Raw genomic sequence first — 21,234 nt, 5'->3', positions numbered from 1 at the left:
CAATACATAATCCGTAAAATCCCTGATGTTCAAGCTGGTTTTAGAAAAGGCAGAGGAACCAGAGATCAAATTGCCAACATCCACTGGATCATCAAAAAAGCAAGAGAGTTTCAGAAAAAACATCTATTTCTGCTTTATTGACTATGCCAAAGCCTTTGACTGTGTGGATCACAATAAACTGTGGAAAATTCTGAAAGAGATGGGAATACCAGACCACCTGACCTGCCTCTTGAGAAACCTATATGCAGGTCAGGAAGCAACAGTTAGAACTGGCCATGGAACAACAGACTGGTTCCAAATAGGAAAAGGAGTACATCAAGGCTGTATATTGTCACCCTGCTTATTTAAATTATATGCAGAGTACATCATGAGAAAAGCTGGACTGGAAGAAACACAAGCTGGAATCAAGATTGCTGGGAGAAATATCAATAACCTCAGATATGCAGATAATACCACCCTTATGAAAGTGAAAGAGGAGAGTCAAAAAGTTGGCTTAAAGCTCAACATTCAGAAAACGAAGATCATGGCATCCGGTCCGATCACTTCATGGCAAATAGATGGGGAAGCAGTGGAAACAGTGTCAGACTTTATTCCTTTGGGCTTCAAAATCACTGCAGATGGTGACTGCAGCCATGAAATTAAGAGACGCTTACTCCTTGGAAGAAAAGTTATAACCAACCTAGATAGTATATTCAAAAGCAGAGGCATTACTTTGCCGACTAAGGTCCATCTAGTCAAGGCTATGGTTTTTCCTGTTGTCATGTATGGATGTGAGAGTTGGACTGTGAAGAAGGCTGAGCGCCGAAGAATTGATGCATTTGAACTGTGATGTTGGAGAAGACTCTTGAGAGTCCCTTGGACTGCAAGGAGATCCAACCAGTCCATTCTGAAGGAGATCAATCCTGAGATTTCTTTGGAAGGAATGATGCTAAAGCTGAAGCTCCAGTACTTTGGCCACCTCATGCGAAGAGGTGACTCTAAATTTTACAAGACTCTGATGCTGGGAGGGATTGGTGGCAGGAGGAGAAGGAGAGGACCGAGGATGAGATGGCTGGATGGCATCACTGACTTGATGGACGTGAGTCTGGGTGAACTCTAGGAGATTGTGATGGACAGGGAGGCCTGGCATGCTGCGATTCATGGGGTCGCAAAGAGTCGGACACGACTGAGCAACTGAACTGAAAGTTTTGTCAATTGAGTCTTGATTTTCTTTAATAACCCCCACATTTCAGGAAGAATTTGGTAATTTCATGAACTGTTCATATTTGAAAATATTTATATGCAAACCATTATATATAGAATGGATAAATAATAAGGTCCTAGTGTATAGTACAGGGAGCTATATTCAATGTCTGGTGTAATAAGTCATAACAGAAAAGAAAAAGAAAGTTTGTATAGGCATTTTTAAAATTTATAACCACAAAGAAAAGTATGTATTATAAGAATATATTTAATAAACCTTTTGATTTCCCCTGGTTCTTGGCTTTATTCTGTAGGCACTTGTCACTCACAAATTTAATATATGTATTTTCAGTGATTTGAAAGGACCCCAAAGGACCAAGATTTACAATAACATGTAATTTGACTGAGCTAATATTTGTGTCCTCAGGAATTCTTAAGAAACCACCAATAAAAACTTCATTGGAGGTGGGGAGGAAGTGGGGTAGGAAAGAGTGTTGTCTCATGGCTTGAAACCTCAACTTGCTCCAAATCAGTAACCTGATTTTCTTCTTTCCACTTCCCCCACCCCAAAGCTTTCACATTTCTGAAAATGGTCTCCTCATCCACCTAGTTGTGGACCTGTGTGTCATCTTCTCTCACCAATATTACCATATTCAGTCACAAGCTCTTGAATCCTACATCTGAGTATGCTCGACCCGGTCCCAGTCTAAGCTCCTGTCCTCATTTTCCCTGATGCCCAACATCTTTTCCTTTGCCACAGTATAGCTAGAGTAATTTTTTGAAACCACAGATCTCATCTGGTCATTCTCTACCTAAGACCCTCATATAGGGCTCCCATTGTCCTTCAGAAAGAATCTTTCATCGTGCCCTCTGGCCACTCCAGGAAAAGTCCCCGCTCACCTCTCCAGCCTCAAGTGGGTCACTTCCTCCAACCCTCACCCGCAGCCACTCAGAGCTTCCGAACCCTAGGCTGGCTCCCTGGCTCCCATCCCAAGCCATTCGTGTGCTCCCTCCACTTGCCTGGGAGGCCTCTGCTTCCTCCTCGCTTTTTCTTTTTTCCTTTGTGGCAGTTACTATTTTATACATTCTTCTTTAAAAATTTAATTTTTAATTGAAGGATAATTACTTTACAGAATTTTGTTGTTTTCTGTCAAACATCAACATGAATCAGCCATAGGTATGCATATTTATGTCCCCTCCCTCTTGAACCTCCCTCCCATCTCCCTCCCCATCCCACCCCTCTAGGTTAATACAGAGCCCCTGTTTGAGTTCCCTGAGACATACAGCAAATTCCCATTGGCTATCTGTTTTACATATGGTGATGTAAGTTTCCGTGTTACTTTCTCCATACATCTCACTCTCCCCTCCCCTCTTCCTGTGTCTGTTCTCTATGTTTGTTTCTCCATTGCTGCCCTGCAAATAAATTCATCAGTGCCATCTTTCTAGATTCCACGTATATGCATTCAGTTCAGTTCAGTTCAGTCGCTCAGTCCTGTCCAACTCCTTGAGACCCCATGAATTGCACCACGCCAGGCCTCCCTGTCCATCACCAACTCCTGGAATCTAGCCAAACCCATGTCCATTGTGTCCACGATGCCATCCAACCATCTCATTCTCTGTCGTCCCATTCTTCTCCTGCCCTCAATCTTTCCGAGCATCAGGGGCTTTGCAAATGAGTCAGCTCTCCATATCAGGTGGCCAAAGTAATGGAGTTTCAGCTTCAATATTAGTCCCTCCAATGAATACCCAGGACTGATCTCCTTCAGAATGGACTGCTTGGATCTCCTTGCAGTCCAAGGGACTCTCAAGAGTCTTCTCCAACCCAACAGTTCAAAAGCATCAATTCTTCAGCACTCAGCTTTCTTTATAGTCCAACTCTCACATCCATACATGACCACTGGAAAAATCATAGCCTTGACTAGATGGACCTTTGTTGGCAATGTCTCTGCTTTTTAATATGGTGTCTAGGTTGGTCATAACTTTCTTTCCAAGGAGCAAGCGTCTTTTAATTTCATGGCTGCAATCACCATCCACAGTGATTTTGGAGCCCAGAAAAATAAAGTCAGCCACTGTTTTCACTATTTCCCCATCTATTTGCCATGACGTGTATATGCATCTGTATGCGATATTTATCTTTCTCTTTGTGACTTCACTCTTATAATAGACTCTAGGTTCATGCACCTCATTAGATTCTTTACTCTTAAGTAACACTCCCAAAGAGAGGTCCTTCCTGATTCCTGAGGTCAGCTTAGTTCTCTAAGTTCCCACAAAACTTTATTCTATGAAGCCTCCCACTTGGGATCACTTGATTTGAATTTGTCTTCACAGGAAAGGAATTTTTTCCCAAAGGAAGGAGTTATGTCTGCCCATTCATCCTCCCCAAGGCCTACTAAAGTTCTCAGGTGTTTAAGAAGAATGTGTGTGTGTGTGTGTTTTTTTCCAAAAAAGCGCAAAACCCAGAGACTTTCCTGGCAGTCCAGTGGTTAAGACTCAGGGCTCCCCATTTGGGGGTGGGGGGCAGTTTCCCTAGACAGGGCTAGATCTCACATGCCATCTGGCACAGTCTATAAATAAACAAATAAGATAAAGTAAAAATATAAAAGAAAGAAAAAGTTGAAAAATCAACTCAGATGGTTTCCAGTGTAGGCAGGGGTAGATCCAGGTCTTATGGAGTCTAGTGATTTTACAGTGGTGGAGACCTCTTTAAGAATAATAATATAAAACAAAATTAGTTATAAGAGTGTATAAAACACCGCTACCTTTGTGGCTCAGCAGTAAAGAATCCACCTGCAATGCAGGAGATACAGGAGACTCAAGTTTAATCCCTGGGTCCAAAAGATCCCCAGGAGGAAGAAATGGCAACCCACTTCAGTATTCCTGCCTGGAGAATCCCATGGATAGAGGAGCCTGGAGGGTTACAGTCCATGGGTTGCAAAGAGTCAGACACGACTGAAACAACTGAGCAAGCAGAGCTTTTTTCTCTTGAAGGGGCTTACCAGAAATGCATATAGAGAAATGGCACCTAATTATAACCTGGCTTCTTTCTCACACAAAAACCTGCTCAACATTCCATTACTCCTGGGACTCCCAACACTCACAAGGGCCCAGAAGCTCCTGCTTCATGATCAGTCTGCCTCTGAATGTGGCTCCCAAACTAACAAATTAGCCTGACTGGTCACTATGTGTTCATATCTCACAATGACTTTTTTGTTCCTTCCATAGATGCCTTTCTTATTTAAATTGTTCTCAGTTTGCTGATAAGGAAACATGAAAATCATATGCTACAGTGTCATCTGCAAAGTTGGGGAACTGGAAATTCCCTTATTTTCACAAGTATCCACTACCTACTGTTAACAAGTTATTCCTAACTTTCAGCTTCTATTTTTGCTCTTTTTTTTTTTTTAAGGCTTAGCTCATCTCTCTCATTGTACAATTGCCAGATTACTTCCTGAACTAGATTTAACCTGTTTCTCACTTATGCAGAAGAATTTGGGTTTTCAACAATGCCTATGGCTGGTTGATCCAAAGGCTGTAAAACTAACGCAATGACCTCTAAGGAAGTGAAGCTTCCGACTTCACTCAGTCTGTCTGCTGGGAGCTTCTCAGATAGCAGGAGACAGGATCCCAGGGGGAATGTCAGGCAAAGGTCAGGCCCAGCACAGACAACAACCCAACAGGCCCCATGGATCAGATGAGAACTGGCAATACCCTTATCAAGTCTTCTCTCTCAGGCTTGGCAGCCAAGTAAATCTCCCAGCTGTGCCAGCTTGTGGTTGTGAGCATGAGTCAAATTTAAAATTATTAGAGCTATTTATAAAGCTAATATCTTACCATTGTATAACGTTTATAGTTTACAGAATGCTTTTACCTACAGTGTGCCAGGCAGTCCGACATAGTAATCGGATCTCCACGGAATAATTGTGTGTAGCTGCCACTTACTGCGTGTGAGGCAATGCTTGGTGAAATAGATACTATGCCACCCATTTTATAAAGGGTGAAAATGGGTTCTGGGGTTCTGAGAGGTTAAAAAGTCTCTTTAAGTATACCCAGCTACGATGTGATAATTAGTGTTATGTTCTGTAAGTCCGAGTGCTTCTCATGTTGAGATTTTCCAGTTTGTCATTTCAAAATGTACCAAAATAGAAGACAGATGGGATGAAAGACAGAAATTTTTAATAGCACAGCTAATGCTTTGCCTTGTGTGTAGCAGGTTCAAGTATCCTTTGCTGAAGTAATTTAAACACATAAAAATGAGCCCTGGTGCAAATTAATAGACAAGCTGATAATGTTAAAATTATAAAGACCAAAAAAAGTGGTTGTTAGAAAAAATTCAAAAGTGAAGAAAGAATAGCTGAATTTCTTCCATCAGATTTTCCTTCTGAGGCAGCTCATAAGCATGGAATTCCATTTACAGAAGCGGGAACAGATTTGACATATATCATATGAAATCCTGATAAAGGAAATTTTACGTGGGGTATCCTGGAAGGTCTGAGGCTTTCATCTGTTTCAGTCACCAGTTAGTTGTAACCCCATGTGTTGATATGACAGTTTGGGGCCGGTTTGTTCACTGTGTATTAGGAAGAATGATCGGCACTCTAGACCACCCAAGACACAGATTTGTTCCCTGGGAGGGCTCTCTCCTCAGGTTTATGACAACTGTCACTTAAGAAAACTCCAGTCCTGCAGGGAAGTAGTAACTGAAAGGACAGAACAGTTGAGATTCCACTGTGAAGAGGAGCTAGAAGGGTAAGTTCAGTGTCAAAGTCTAGGAATTGTGGGGACACGGTGTGTTCCGAGATGGCACAGTCAGTGCTTGAGAGCTGGTGTCTGGTTACTGAGCTTTTTCATTGGCAAATTTCTCGGGAAAATCAAGGGCACTGTCTTTTCACACAGACTCACAGTTCCTCACTGACATTTCCTTCCTCGGTTGTCCTGGATCCCTGAGATCCACAGCCTTTTGAAAGCTTGCCTTCTCTGGTTTCCCCTGGAATGCCATCCCTCCCCCCATTTCTCCTGGCTTTCTTTTCCACTGCACCCCCAGGGAATCTGAACTAGTTCTCATGAGTGTTACAAAACACCCATCCATCCCAGGATACCGTGATTCCTTGTCGGTTTATGCCCTCACTTGGACAGGAAAGCTTCATTTCTAGCTCTCTAAACTGCACGTTTTTGTGTGTTTTGTAGATAATAATAATAATAGGTGGGAAAGTCGTATTATAAGCCTCATGGAGATGTCAGAGGCTGGCAGAGCAGGCTGTTTGTTTGGGTTTGAGAGCCAGGGACACTGGTGAAGGCAGCAGGCACTGCCCTTGAATGCTGTGTCCTCCTCTGCTTTTCATGGTCTTATCAGCAGCGCAGAGCTAATAACTCATGGGCTGCCAGTGCAGGAACCGAGCGCTCTCCTCGGAGCCAGATGACTCCATTGTTCGGCTGGGCGACCTCGGCAAGGTTGTAAACATGGCACCACCTGTCAACAAGAGACATGCTCTTCTAGTTCGTTTCTGTGTGTGTTTTTTAAAGTGATTTATTCAGATGTAGTTGATGGGCCATAACATTCACTCAACTTTGTGTAAAGTTCAATCCTTATTTTCCGTAAATTTACCAAGCTGTGCAACCGTCACCATGATTCAGTTTTAGAACATTTCCCGTGACCTCCCCAAATCCCTGTGCCCACTTGCATTCAACCTTTGTGCCCACCGTGTTGAGCTCCAGGCAACCACTCCTCTGTTTTCTGTCTCTGCTTTGGCTGGACATTTTCATATAAACGGAATCCTGCAACAGTGTTATTTCACGTGTGGCTTCTTTCACTCAACATAATGCTTTTGAGATTCATCCATGTTGTAGTATGTTGCCAAATAGTAATCCATTGTATAGACTGGCCATACTGTCTTTATTCATTTACCAGTTGATGGACATTTGGATGGCTTCCACTTTGGGGTTGTTCTAAACAATGCTCTCCTAATCCGTACTAAAAATGATGTGGTGAAAACAACATGGGATTTGCAATCAGAAACCCTAGACTGCATCCTAGCCCCAGCATTGACTATCTTAGTTAACTGTGAAACTGATTTCCTTATCTATAGAGAGGAGTTCTTTAACCCTTTCACTGTCCTGCTCCTACAGCAAAGGGGGATGACATATGAGAAATGCTTTGTGAACTGTAAAACACAGGACAAAGGAAAGGCATTGTTATTGAAGTAGTACTGCTGCTGCTGCTAAGTCGTTTCAGTCGTGTCCGACTCTGTGCGACCCCATAGACAGCAGCCCACCAGACTCCCCCGTCCCTGGGATTTCTCCAGGCAAGAACACTGGAACATATTAAAATGAACTATATTTCTCTCAAGAATCTTTCCACATTCATAGAACAAATGATCTATGGCAGGAGGGTAGAAAGTAACTACTTTTTTCCTTCCATGGTCATTGGGGTCTCATCATTTTCCCTTACCAAACCCTGCTATTTAGAAAGATTTTTAAATGATTCTTCTTAAATTTATTTGTGTTTTAGACTCTTATTTTTGACTGTCAAATAAAAGGCTTTGTTTCCCATTGAAGAGAGGGTCTTCAGATATCCTAGAATCAATCATGAAGTTGGACTCAGTACAGTTGCAGTTCAAATTTAATCAGGGCATCCAACACACAGATTCACTTTTTGCCTCTTCGGTACCTCAGATGACTCTGAAGGTCAGGCCCCCAATAAGGGGCTGAGGGCCACAGTTGAGTCCAAGTTGAAAGGCTTCTAATGAGTTAAAGTCTGTGCAAATATTTCCATCCTCCAGACAAAAATTATTAAAGCTGGTGCTTCACTGAAACAATATTAAACCAACTGAGGTACCTAGATCATGAGGGGCTACTAGAACAATCAGGAACATAGATTGTTGACTACTGAATGTCATGTCTGGTTATTTGACATCCATAAAGCATGAAAAAGTTTTTTTAGGAAGCCAGTACAGGCTTTGCTTCAAACCGAAAAAACCAGATACTGCTGTCTCACACCCACTCGATCCTCAAGTAAGTATCATATTTATCACCCTCCACACCTTCTACCTTATCCAACACTACAGGCTGCTTCCAAGGAGTTTTATCTAAAATCATTGGAATCTCCCGGGATGAAAGACTTCCAAAGAAAGAGAAAGGACTGTCTCTCATCTACTAGAATCTGAAACACAGAATGTGAGCACCCATCCAGTGCCTCTGGTGGAATCCCTGGTCAATCCATCATTAGAACTCAGGCACTCCCAGTGCCCAGATTCAAATTACTAGACTGTCTCCTTCCGAAAACAGCAAATCCCCAGACATCTCTAGCACTCCATGAGATTACACAACACAGGCCGCTGAGGTCAAATAAGTCTATTTCCTTCCACACATCTTCTCCCCTAAGAAGCCCTTCTTCCTTTTTGATGATCAGGACTTTATCGAGCAATAGCAGATGTGGGGTTTCATGTGCTATGTCATAAAAGACTCCATCTTTTTTTTTGGATCCATGCTGTCTCACCCTTATGCACTGATTTTTCAAAAACCTGCATCAAAGCAAGTGTTCCCTAAGAATATTTGCTGTACAACATTTACACAATTGTCACAACTTATGCACCATTGACTTATGCCTGGAAACATGTTCTGAGACTATTTAAAATGATTAACCCATATTCTTCAGGAGGTACATGGCTTCAGTGAGCTTATGAAATTATTGTAAGTCAGAAATGGAAATAGTATTTAAAGATGACCTACTGAAAAACTAAACAAACCTCACTCAAATGAGAGGCCATATCTGCTTCTTCCCAACCAGAGTCTCTGTATGGTACAAAACAGAATCCACAGTTACCAAAACAGCTATGATCATCTTGGCAGCATGGAAGATGTCATCAAAACCCTATCGTGTTGATTAAACATGATAGTGGTTAAACAGGCACCATGTAGAATGTTTGGCTTCTCCTGAAGCTCACTGGGGAGAAGCAGCTGTTGCCCTCCCAGATAAAGTGACATATTCTTGGAGAAACAGAGTCCTAATTAGATATAAAATAATCCTCTTACCATCCAGCTCACCCCCAAAGAAAAACACTGCTAGAAAATTTCAACATGTAATAAGAAAGAGGTTGAATCCATTTTGAATATAGTGATTGTCTCAGTTTCATAGAATATATTTTTCTCCTGCTTCACAAGTACCAAAGAACCACTTTCAACCCATAGTAGGTGCAGTGAATTCATATCCTTTCATTCAAGTGTTTCTTGAATATATTTACATAAAACGCATTAAAGAAAATGTCAAACTTTTGTGTACTAGAGTTTATTTAATATCTGAGGTATCTTGAATGTATTTATACAAAAATACAGTAAATATCCAAGTTTTAGTTTACTTAATATCTGAAGTATCATATGGTACACTTAAATCTTTAAAAAAAAATCTACTTAGAGTAATATTATAGATAACAATGCATTTTAGCCACAAGTAGGAGAGCAACAGAGGAATCACAAAATCCCATACCCAAAACATTATAGTTCTAATTAAATACATTAGAGTTTAATCTATATGAAAATATATTCTTTAGGGAATAAAAGTGGTTAAAAGGATATGTCTAATTATACAGTTTTTTCATACTTATAGCTAGAGCTAAATACAATTTGTATAGCTCATAAACTAGTGAGATAGTACTATTGAAAGAATACAATAACTCAAGATAAAAATGATTATAAGAAAATCTAAGAATGAATCCAAGTAATTACATAATTAAAGCTATATAACCAATTCAGAGATTCAGAACTATCATTTTACCATGAGGTCACTGATTAATTTTGTCTGGATCCTATATAACGTAACATTCACTATTCAGTGTATTCAACAAGTAATTTTTGAATTCTCTCTATGCTCTAGGGAATGTGTTTGGCCCTAAGAAAACACTGTAAAACAAATCGGACATAGACCCTGCCCTCACAGAGCTTACAGTCTAGTGGACAGACAGATGGGAACACAGGTTTCTGTAATACAGCATGAGAAGTGCTGTTCTAGGGCCTCCCATCCTAGAGGAGGGAACACCTAAACTGAGACCTGTAGGATGAGGTGTGGAGGGAGGAAGAAGGAGATGGAAAGGGGATTCCAGGCAGAAGAAGAAGAGCATACAACGACCCCGAGGGCCAAGAAAATAGAGACTCTTTTAAAACAGTGGTTCCCAAATCAAAGACCTCAGAGACTTGTTGGGCTAGAATGAAATTTTCACTCATCAATGTGGAAATGAAGACCAAACTGTTAAGTTTTTACAAAGATAAAGTAATTCAATTTTAATAATCTAGTTTAAGGCAGCCCCATTTTCTGGCATTAAAATGGCCCTTCTTTTATGAAATATCCATGATAATAGATTTTATATATGTATATATAAAATAGATGACCCTATTTTTAAAACAGAAACTAGTGATGTATAGGTAGCCTAGTTGGTGAAGAATCTGCCTGCAGTGTAGGAGACCCAGGTTCTATCCCTGGGTTGGGAAGATCCCCTGGAGAAGGAAATGGTAACCTACTCCAGTATTCTTGCCTGAAAAACCTCATGGACAGAGGAGCCTGGTGGGCTACAGTCCATGGGATTGCCAGAGTCGGACATGACTTAGCAACTAAACCACCACCACAGTGATGTACAAAATCACTGTTCAAAGCATTAACTTATCAGAGGTATTTAACATGTTTAAAGAGCTGGCATACGGGAAACACCAAGAGATAAGGCTAAGAGGAAGGCAGGGATTTGGAGCAGATGGAGAACTTTGGACTTTATCCCAAGAGCAGTGGGAATGATTTTAAGCAGGGGAGTGAAACTTGCTTACATTTGTAAAAGATCACTCTGGGATGTTATGTGCAGAACATGGGTTAGATGAGGCAAGATAGCAGAGAGGAGGATCAGTTTGGCAGCACTGCAATATCCCAGGAAGAAAGGAGATGAGAGCTGGTATTCAGGCTGAATCAGTGAGACTGAGTAGAAGATGACTTCATGAAATAAACTTGGATAAGGAAAATGGGATGGTCAAGTTTTATGTGCAAGCTTTTGACTTGGGAAACTGAATCAATAATTGGGTTAATGAGAGTCTCTTGGGCTGCAAGGAGATCAAACCAGTCAATTCTAAAGGAAATCAGTCCTAAATATACATTGGAAGGACTGATGCTGAAGCTGAAGCTCCAATACTTTGGCCACCTGATACAAAGAACTGACTCACTTGAAAAGACCTTGATGCTGGGAAAGATTGAAGGCAGGAGGAGAAGGGGATGACAGAGTATGAGATGGTTGGATGGCATCACTGACTCAATGGACATGAGTTTAAGCAAGCTCTGGGAGTTGGTGCAGGACAGGGAAGCCTGGCATGCTGCAGTCCATGGGGTCACAAAGAGTCAGATATGAGTGAGCGACTGAATAATTGAGCTAGAGATAGTAAAAGAAGGAGACCTTTTGTGTGTGTGTGTGGAGGAAGACAGCACATTTGCTTTAGGATGTGTTGAATTTGGAGGTTTCTTTGTGTTCAAAGGTCCTTTAGGCCAATTGTCTACACAGGTCTCATGTGCATGAGAGAAAAAGTTGAACTTCAGATATAAATTTACAGTCAAAAAACATGTAGGTTGTAAATAAAACCATAGGTATGGATGAAATGTCCTGTTGAACGGAGCGTAAAAAAAGAGAACTTAAGGTATGTTACTAAAGAGTTGGTAGGAGATGCACAACATAGAAGAAGCCAGAAACAGAGTGGTTAGACCGGCTGGAAGAGAGCCAAGAGAACAAGACACCTGGAAAACCAAGGGAAGGTCATTTCCTGGAGTAGAGTAGGTAATAGTGTCAGATGCAGCAGCAATCAGTTGCAAAGACTGGAGGATGCTCACGGAAAGTAGCAACAAACAAGTTGATAAGGACCTTGGGAAGGGCAGTGGAGGGAGTAGAAGCCAGATGACAATGAGGGCATCTGCAGAGACAGGGAGGAGCCCTTTTATATAGTGTGGCAATAAGAGAAAGGACAGAGTGGGCCAGCAACTGGGGTTTGAGAAAGTGATTGTTTTACGAACAAAGGAGAGACTTGCTCATGGATACTGTAGGAGCCACCTGATAAGGAGAGTTTGAAGACTTGTTGCAAGCCAAGATAATCAATAGAAGATCACATGCAGAATATTAACTCTCTTAAAAAAAATCACAATGTAAAGTTCTTTAAAAATGTGAAATATGGTGTTCCCCAAAGAACCCAGGATCCAGTTATAAAATTGTCAATGGTTAAATATATGTCAGGATGTAAAACGATTCCAAGAAATTCTCAGAGGGAATCTCATTTAAACATATTTTTAAAGTCACATTTAAAAATATTATTTTAAATTATGGCAATTTTAGCTCTTGTCCATAGAGGTCATACTCTTTAAATAATATGTATCTTTGAATAGTTGGTGGTAGAGAGAGCTTCTCCATCGAGGTTGGCTGGCAGAGCCGCTGTAGCCCCATCAGTCTTCGAATTTTTAACCGACATAAATGCTTTAATGAGCATGGATTCTCTAAAGTGAATGGGAAAAACAAGCAAAAAATAGAAACAATATGAATGAACCTGTAAGATACAGACTGTTTTAGAATAATACTAAGTGTCATTCTAAAAAACAAGCATGCACATGTTAGTAACTGGTGACTAAGTAAAATTCAAATTGCAATTAAGCATTCCACACCCTTCCTCTAGAATGCAAGCTCCATTGAGGTAGGTATTTAGTGTGCCTCTGTGTCAAAAACTCTGGTACTTTGGCCACCTCATGCGAAGAGTTGACTCATTGGGAAAGACTCTGATGCTGGGAGGGACTGGGGGCAGGAGAAGGGGACGACAGAGAATGAGATGGCTGGATGGCATCACCGACTCGATGGATGTAAGTTTGAGTGAACTCTGGGAGTTGGTGATGGACAGGGAGGCCTGGTGTGCTGTGATTCATGGGGTCACAAAGAGTCGGACACGACTGAGCAACTGAACTGAACTGAACTGTGTCAAAAACAGAGCTTGACTTCTAGGGAGTGTTCAACTAGAATATGCTTTTTGTTTTTGTTTTAACCTCGCCATGTGACATGGGGGATCTTCCTCCCTTGGGGATCAAACTCCCTGCAGTGGGAGTGTGGAGTGGAATCTTAATCCCTGGACCATCAGGGAAGTACAGAATATGTTAAATGAATAAATGGACTTGATTAAAGAAAGCAAATGCTCATATCTCCTACTATTTATTTTTTAGAACAGTATTTTAGAGATATATTCCTTCGCTTCTGTTCTCTCCTACCAATCTTTCTGGTGAATAGTTATCTGTGAAACATCTGATACAACTGATTCCATATGTCAATGATTCAATCTTAGGTTTGGTTCAGTGTATGACACCTAAAAATTTTATATTTTCCAAAAAATCTGCTAATGTTGTTCAAATAACTGATGTTAGTCTTTCTTTTCAACTCGTACTTTATCTCTAGTAACTTTATCTTTAGTATAATTACAGTACAGAAATATTAATCCAGCAACAGGAGTGAGTGAAAAGGCAGCATTGCCCACAAGCTTAAAGGTAAGCTCTGGACTCAGTCAGCTTGGATTAAAATCAAGTCTCTGCCACTTAAATAGTATTTGTGTTACCCTGGACAAGTTACTTAACCCGTATGATCTCAGCATTCTCACCTAGGAAATGTGGATAACAATGGGACTCACCTCATAGGGCTGTTTAAATGTCAAACAAATTAATTCATGTAAAGCATTAGAAAAGTGTTGGTACATTGTAATCATTTGTGAACGATCACTCAATTCAATAATCAAAGAGATCACATTTCTTGTTATATTTGCAATTATAAGTACTCAAATTATTTTGAAAAAATTAAGACTGTTTTTCAAAAACTATTGAGGCAAAGTTATCATTACTAAAATAGACAGAATAAACCCATCTTTAAAAAAAATTTATTTTTTCCTCTAACAAAAACTCTGCCCTACATATACCTGGAGAAATCCTGACATCCAGTGGTTAACTATACTTATAGCATCCAACTGACTACACTCTAGTTGCTATGATGTGTCTGAAACAACTAGAAAACTTTCTGGTCTTATTCTTACTTGGATTTCTTTTCTAAAGTCACAAGAATTTGTCATTCTTTTCCAATACAAACACACGGACAATGTATTACTAATTAGAAGCAAAATCTGTTCTATGACAGGAAGTAGAGTAGTATTGGAGAAAGAGCCTGTGTTTAAATGAGATGGACTAGAGTTCAAATCCTTGTTTTGCTATTTTTCTGTCTGCAACTTTGGGAAATAATTTATATAAGCCTTATGGTTTTTTCCTTTACAATCTCCAAAATATTTTAACTCTTTCATTGTAAAATATAGATAAAGCAACGGTACATATCGTTTCTTAAATGATTATCAGGTGAACATCTGCAAACCTCTCCTAGGTCATGAATAGAACTTCCCCAGTCATCCCAGAATTCCCTTCACAATCCATCCAAACTTCATTCCTTCCTTTCCTGTAAGAAACTACTCTTCAGACTTTTATAGTAATCGCTTTCTTTACAGCTTCATTATCTTCATGTGCTATCCCTAAACTATAGTATTGACAGTATTTTTTTTTTTTAGTTTGATGTGTTCTTTTTAATTCTTTTAATCTGTTGGTCCTTCTCTCCATCCCCCTTCTCTTTCTTTCAGTTAATCTTTAAGATCCAAAATGCTGTAGTTCTTCATCTATCCTGCTTGATTTTGACTTCACTCCTAAGTTGGGCTTTTGTTCAGAAGGGTAACTAGCTTCAAGAATTTATAGAGTCCAGACTATTATGTAAATCCCCTTCAGCCTTAGTTTTTAATTTTTAAAAACTAGCAATGATAATATCTAACTCTTCAAGTTGTGGGGGTTCATGACATGCTTCCATACACATTTCAGATACTTCATATAACCTTACCATGTAATAAAATAACATAAAAATACTAATAATTTAGTCTTTAAAATAGGTAAATTTACTAAGTGTTTTTAATGCTGTAGGCATTATGCTAAGTGCCTTATATGTGACATCTCTTTTAATTCCCACAACAACCTTAACAGGTAAATATTATGCAAGCCCCATTCTGCAGTGGGAAAACCTTGATGTAAAAAGAATAAGTAACCATGCTCAAAGTCACACAACCAGTATGACTATCTTGGTTTTCTTATAGGAAATTAAACATTAAAAAAAATCCCCTCCCCTGAATGAAACAAAAATGACAGAATAAATTGTTGCTTGTTTCTCTGAAAATATCAGCCCTGAATGACCTAAACACTATGTGGCTCAGCAATTCTATACCAGGCCAATGTTGCATCCTATTTCAGACCTATCTGACCCCAGAGGTCAATTTCTAGGCTCTATCATTCACTAGATTCTCTGAGATTCTTGTTTTAGTTGCCCCAAAGTCTATTCTATCATAGAACTCATTCCAGTGGAAGAGCCATGTGAGGAAATTCCAAGCTTACCACCTAATGTGTGTTCAGCTGAACTAACACTCTTTCTAGCCAATCAAATCTCCACCGTTTCTGCCAACTTCCGTCTCTTGCTACCATGGTCAAAACAGTCCAGATTCAGATCATATACTTTAATGTATGAGACTCTGATTGAAACTAAGTACTTAGATGAACATTTCTTTTTATAGAACTTTATATCTAACAAATATGGTATGTAAATCAGGTAAACATTTCAATCTCACCTTTTTGACTATAAAATATCATCTACTAATTTGCATAAAATTTGCTTGATCTTAAAGAATGGGATGTTGTGGTTTTGTTATACCATTGAAGATTGATTTAGGTGTAGGTTCTAGGATGCTTCTTTAGCCTCCATGAAATTGTCCAAGTAGGTTTTGAAAGTACATTTTTCCAAACTCATATTTTGAAAGAGAAAACATTCCAAATTTATAAATTATTTTCTGGTTGTTATATGTATTTGGGCTTCCCTGGTGGCTCAGAGGTTAAAGTGTCTGCCTGGAATGCAGGAGACCTAGGTTTGATCCCTGGGTCGGGAAGATCCGCTGGAGAAGGAGATGGCAACCCACTCCAGTACTCTTGCCTGGAGAATCCCATGGAGGGAAGAGCCTGGTAGGCTACAGTCCATGGGGTCGCAAAGAGTTGGACACGACTGAGCGACTTCACTTTCTATATGTATTTGGAGTAATTTTAGATGTATTTTTATTGAAACTTTCATAATATGATTCACTTTTATGATTGTAACTAAGCTTTAACCTAGAAAATACAAAATGGCCTGCCTTAAAACATACTTTTCATAGTAGGAATTTGTCAGTAAAGACCCAGAGAAACTGGATCAAAAAGGATATTTTAATTCATTCCATTCGTTCATTTATTTAGTATTGAGTATCTACTGCTTATGAGGCATTATGCTAAGCCCCGAGAGTACAAAAATAAACAAAACAGATCCCTGCCCACATGGAGAATCCTATACTTTATGATATTATAGAAGTTAACTTTTAAAAAGTGAGTTCTATTCAGAATGTTAATATAGTTATGGTATTGTTCATTATACAATTAAACAGTTGGAAAGTGTCAAGAAAAAGCAAAAAGTATCTTCTATCAGAGGAACAATTAAGGATTATTTGAGAAAACAGATAAATCCTAATATAAGGTAGCACTGAAAAAGTATCAAAACTGACATTAAGAAATTTTTCCTATATACATTCTCCATAAAAAATTTTGTAGAAAAAACTTTTGCTTTTACCTAGTATTTGACGGATTTCTGGCCATTCTCTCTGTACTTCTAGCGCAGACTTCAGTTTAGCACACAGAGGGATATAATCCGTGTAATCTATTAATACACGAATAACACTGCCTACCAAGTGCTTCATCCAGGGGACTGTAATAAACTCACAGAACTGAAAGAAGGAATAAAATTGAAGTTAGTAGCACTTTTAATATACTATATTCATAAACAATTTTGTTCTGACAAATTACTTCCTTTGCCTTTTTACATGAAATAAAAGTACACTTCTTGTTATGAACCAAAAAAGCAAAGTAAATGATTTGTTTGTTTCTGTTAAACAGTGAGCCCTGGAGCATGCATGGCTCTGATGTGACAGTACTTAGCATAATGTGGAAGAACCATGCTATTTTCCGTGATTCTTCTTACCATGTTTCTAGCCCCCAAATTCCACCAAATAAGCATGAATTATTAACTGCATACATTTTCCAAATTATTCAACATTTGGTTTCCAATTCAAGAAAACTATACTTTGGGGGGCTTAGTTTAATGTTTATTTCCCCATCTCATTGCAAACAAAAACACAAGAAGAAAAATATAAAAGTTGGAGTTGATTTTTCTTTTCTTGGAACATCCCTAAACGAGCAAAATTATGATGCTGACCCAATATGAAGAAGAGAAGGGGGTAACTCACCGGGTTATCTTTTATGACACAAGATGTCCATCCCGGCAGTACCTCTTCCTCTATCTCCGACCACACAAATGAGTTTCCAAAGATGTCCCCGTGCATGCATTCAAAGCACATCTCCACCTGGTAGCCATTATTCAGCAACAGCCTGAGCATTACCTCGTCATTTAGGGCATACTGTATGGCACTGGGGAAACGAGTGTCATTCACGTGCATGAAGTAACAATTGACATTAGCTCCATGGGCAAGAAGCAGCCGGACAATTTCATGATTACTGGCCCTCACTGCCACCAGGAGACAGTTGAGGGGATCTAGGTTTGGGTCTGCCCCTGCAGCCAGGAGGATTTCTGTGCAAAGGATATCATTATTGCAAACAGCAAAATAGAGCGCAGTCTTTCGTTCGTCATCATAGCTCTCAGAAATGTGGTCAGAAAGCAAGCTATTGACATCAAAGCCATTTTCAATAAGCAGTTCTAGGCACTGTGCATTTTGTCCATCTGCTGCTGAGTGAATTGGTGTTAGCCCACTTTTCTGGATTGCATGTTTGGATGTTACTGGAATAAGATATTTCAGTGCACTAAAAAAAAAAAAAAAGAATTAAATATCCACATGGCAGGAAGAAAATCAAGAAGCGAAATAAACCAGCTTCCATGCTGGACAAGTGAATGCAATTTGATTAGTTTATTTTCTCTAGATAACCTTACACAAAAACGTTCAGTCTTTTTCCATAGACTTAGTACTATTCAGTTTAGTTTTGATTTAGCTTCCCAGTCTAAATATTCCTGGGGAACCTACTAGATCTTATATATTTGGTTCTAGAATTGTGATTCCTCAGGAACCCTCCCCAATTTTTCAGTTCTTCTCTGAACAACATATTATCTATAATCAACCAAGGCTACTTAATGAAGAAAATATAACAGAAAAGTAGGTCCATTCAATGTTACAGATGAATGCTTCATACTGTTGACCATTAATTAGAACCACGGAGTCACAGGAAATTAGAGCTGGAAGTCACCTTGGGCATTGCTGAATCCAACCCTTTTATTACCAGCAGAGCCATACGAAGACTTGAGAGGTGAAATGACTTGTCCAAGGTCACACAGATGCAGAAGAGTAATGACTAGAATTTAGGCCTCTTGAATTTTTATTTGTTATTCCGCTTTCACTGCTCCATGAACAATCTATGCTTTAATATTGTCCATGTATTTCCTCTCTACTTACTTGAATTTGAATTATTAGCAACAAGAAGGGTCTTTATTGTTCCATCAATCTTACATGATTTCAATTGAGATAACTAATCACAGCTTGTATTACTAAGAACCTGTGACGAATAGCTGTGAATTTCACACTTGACTGATGAATTGGACATGTATGAGAGCCACAGGCAAGGAGAACTTGATCTCTTGTGCCTAATTCAGAGCTACCAGGTGTGAATTTATGAACACTGGGAGTAAATCCAGGTAAACTTTAACAACATGTCACTTCGCATCAATTACTTGTCATTAGCCACTTAACTTAGCCAACGTCACCACTGAAAGTGATGAAGCCTAATGAGTTCACAGTTTTTGAATTTATGAAATACATTTAATTGCCAAACACCATCCTTTCAAGGTGGGTAGTTTATTATGATTATAGATTTCTATTGATGTGTTGGTTGTGGCACATTTTGTGATTTTAAAATATATCTGACCATTTTCTTAAAGAAACCTAAATTTATAATGATACCTTTCTATTCAAGGATATATTTTATATTTATAATATCTGTTGATGTTGATAAAAATTGGAGTAATACAAATTTTAATCCTTTGCCAAGGGCAAAATATTTAGAAGCCCTGTAGTCTTCTGTTAAACAGATTTTTTAAAAAAGGCACATTTGGGTGGCACATGCAGAAGTCTCACTTATAACTTTCTTCTAAGAGAAAATACCTTTTCATTTGACAAGCAGTATAAATTCAATGTGGAAATTTTTTAAGGTATAAGAATATAAAAAGAAGGGGAAAATCAAACAAACACATAGATATACAAAACTTGTGAACATTTTACCTTTTTCTTTTTGGATTTTGGGAGACATATTTAAGATTATACCACATATACAAATCTGTGTTTTCAACTTGAAGTGATCATGCTATGATTTATTACTCACAGGTAATGTCCCTCATAGGCAGCTCGGTGTATAGGAAGATGCCCTGCTCTGTTAGGTATGTTTCCACTTCCTCCGTATTCCAGCAGGAGGGAGATGCAGTCAGGATTGCCCCCTCCTGCTGCCTCAAACAACACCGATGCACCATCATCCGCCAAAGCAAGCACATCACCTCCTGGCAGTATAACACAAGCAGCAGAGTGATCACTGGGCAGATGCAAGGTCATCTCCTTAAAAATAACTTTTTGTTTGCCTTTCTGATTAGGACTTAAAAATACAGAATTAAGAACATCTGTGTTCTTAGCCTTTTCAATAAACAATCATGAAGCCTCTTTCATTCTATTAGAAAATCTTTCCCTCATTGACATCTGAGAAATCAAGTCAATTTTCATGATAAATTAATGCTCCCTAAAAAAGGTCTAGTTAGACTTTTAAAGACAACAGTTAATGCTCTGTCTCATTTCAACAAATCTTTATCAGCTGTCTTCTATGTGTAAACACCATGCATGATCCAGCAGAAGATCCTAAGATGAATAAGCCTGACTATCTTAAATGGCTCAGAGGGGAAATGACACAAAATATCATCAGAGAACACAAATTGTGTAATATTCAAATGTCATGAGGACCAGAAGGCATGATGTAGGGGAAAGTGGTCTGTTTGAATTACGGCTTTGTTGCTAACTGTGAGAGTTTGGGGCAAGCTACTTACTTGCATGAACTTCCAACTCCTTATCTATAAACTAAGTAATATAGCTTATTTCATATGGCTTATTTGATAATTAAATGAGTTGCATTGTGGGGAAAGTTCAAAAATGCTAGTCTTTTCCCTACAGAGGATCCTTGAGAATAATGTGGTCCTAGGCAACCCACTCCAATACTCTTGCCTGGAAAGTCCCATGGATGGAGGAGACTGGTAGGCTGCAGTCCACGGGGTCGCTAAGAGTCAGACACGACTGAGCGACTTCACTTTCACTTTTCACTTTCATGCATTGGAGAAGGAAATAGCAACTCACTCCAGTATTCTTGCCTGGAGAATCCCAGGGATGAGGGAGCCTGGTGGGCTGCCATCTATGGGGTCACACAGAGTCGGACATGACTGAAGCGACCTAGCAGCAGCAGCAGCAGCAGAGATAGCCATCAGGGCCGGGCACTCAGATTTGTAGGTCCCCATGCATAGGATTCAAGTGAGTCGTGCAATAGGGGCCTATTGCGGGGCTTATTGAGGGATGGGGTAAAAATCTGATGCCCAGATACATTCAGGAGAGGAAGAGGGGCCAGTGAGAGATGGAGAAAAGGAGATCTGAAGGGAGGAGAAACACTGTGCTTGTGCTCAGTCGCTCAGTCGTGTCCGACTCTGCAACCCCATGGATGGTAGCCCTCCAGGCGCCTCTGTTCATGGGATTTCCCAGGCAAGAATACTGGACAGAGTTGCCATTTCCTCCTCCAGGGGATCTTCTGACCCACGGATTGAACCTGTGTTTCTTGCATTGGCAAGCAGATTCTTTGCCACTGAGCCACCTGGGAAGGCCAGGAGAAACATCAGC

At 39.6% G+C, this 21,234-nt stretch overlaps 1 protein-coding gene across 1 annotated transcript in view; it reads right to left on the bottom strand.

Moving 5' to 3' along the window:
* Positions 1–9,444: 9,444 nt before the first annotated feature.
* ASB15 (ankyrin repeat and SOCS box containing 15) overlaps positions 9,445–21,234 on the bottom strand; it is a 42,127-nt gene continuing 30,337 nt past the window's right edge. Inside the window, exons 8-11 of the mRNA XM_040259555.1 lie at positions 19,694–19,865; positions 17,557–18,127; positions 16,884–17,037; positions 9,445–12,682 (exon numbers count right to left, since the gene is read on the bottom strand). Of these exons, the coding sequence (XP_040115489.1) occupies positions 12,510–12,682; positions 16,884–17,037; positions 17,557–18,127; positions 19,694–19,865 (1,070 nt within the window). The 3' untranslated portion in view covers positions 9,445–12,509. The remainder of the gene's footprint in view (positions 12,683–16,883; positions 17,038–17,556; positions 18,128–19,693; positions 19,866–21,234) is intronic.

The sequence above is a fragment of the Oryx dammah genome, unplaced genomic scaffold (assembly GCF_014754425.2).
Source record: "Oryx dammah isolate SB20612 unplaced genomic scaffold, SCBI_Odam_1.1 HiC_scaffold_18, whole genome shotgun sequence".
Lineage (NCBI taxonomy): Eukaryota > Metazoa > Chordata > Mammalia > Artiodactyla > Bovidae > Oryx > Oryx dammah.
This window is presented reverse-complemented; position numbering and strand designations above follow the sequence as displayed.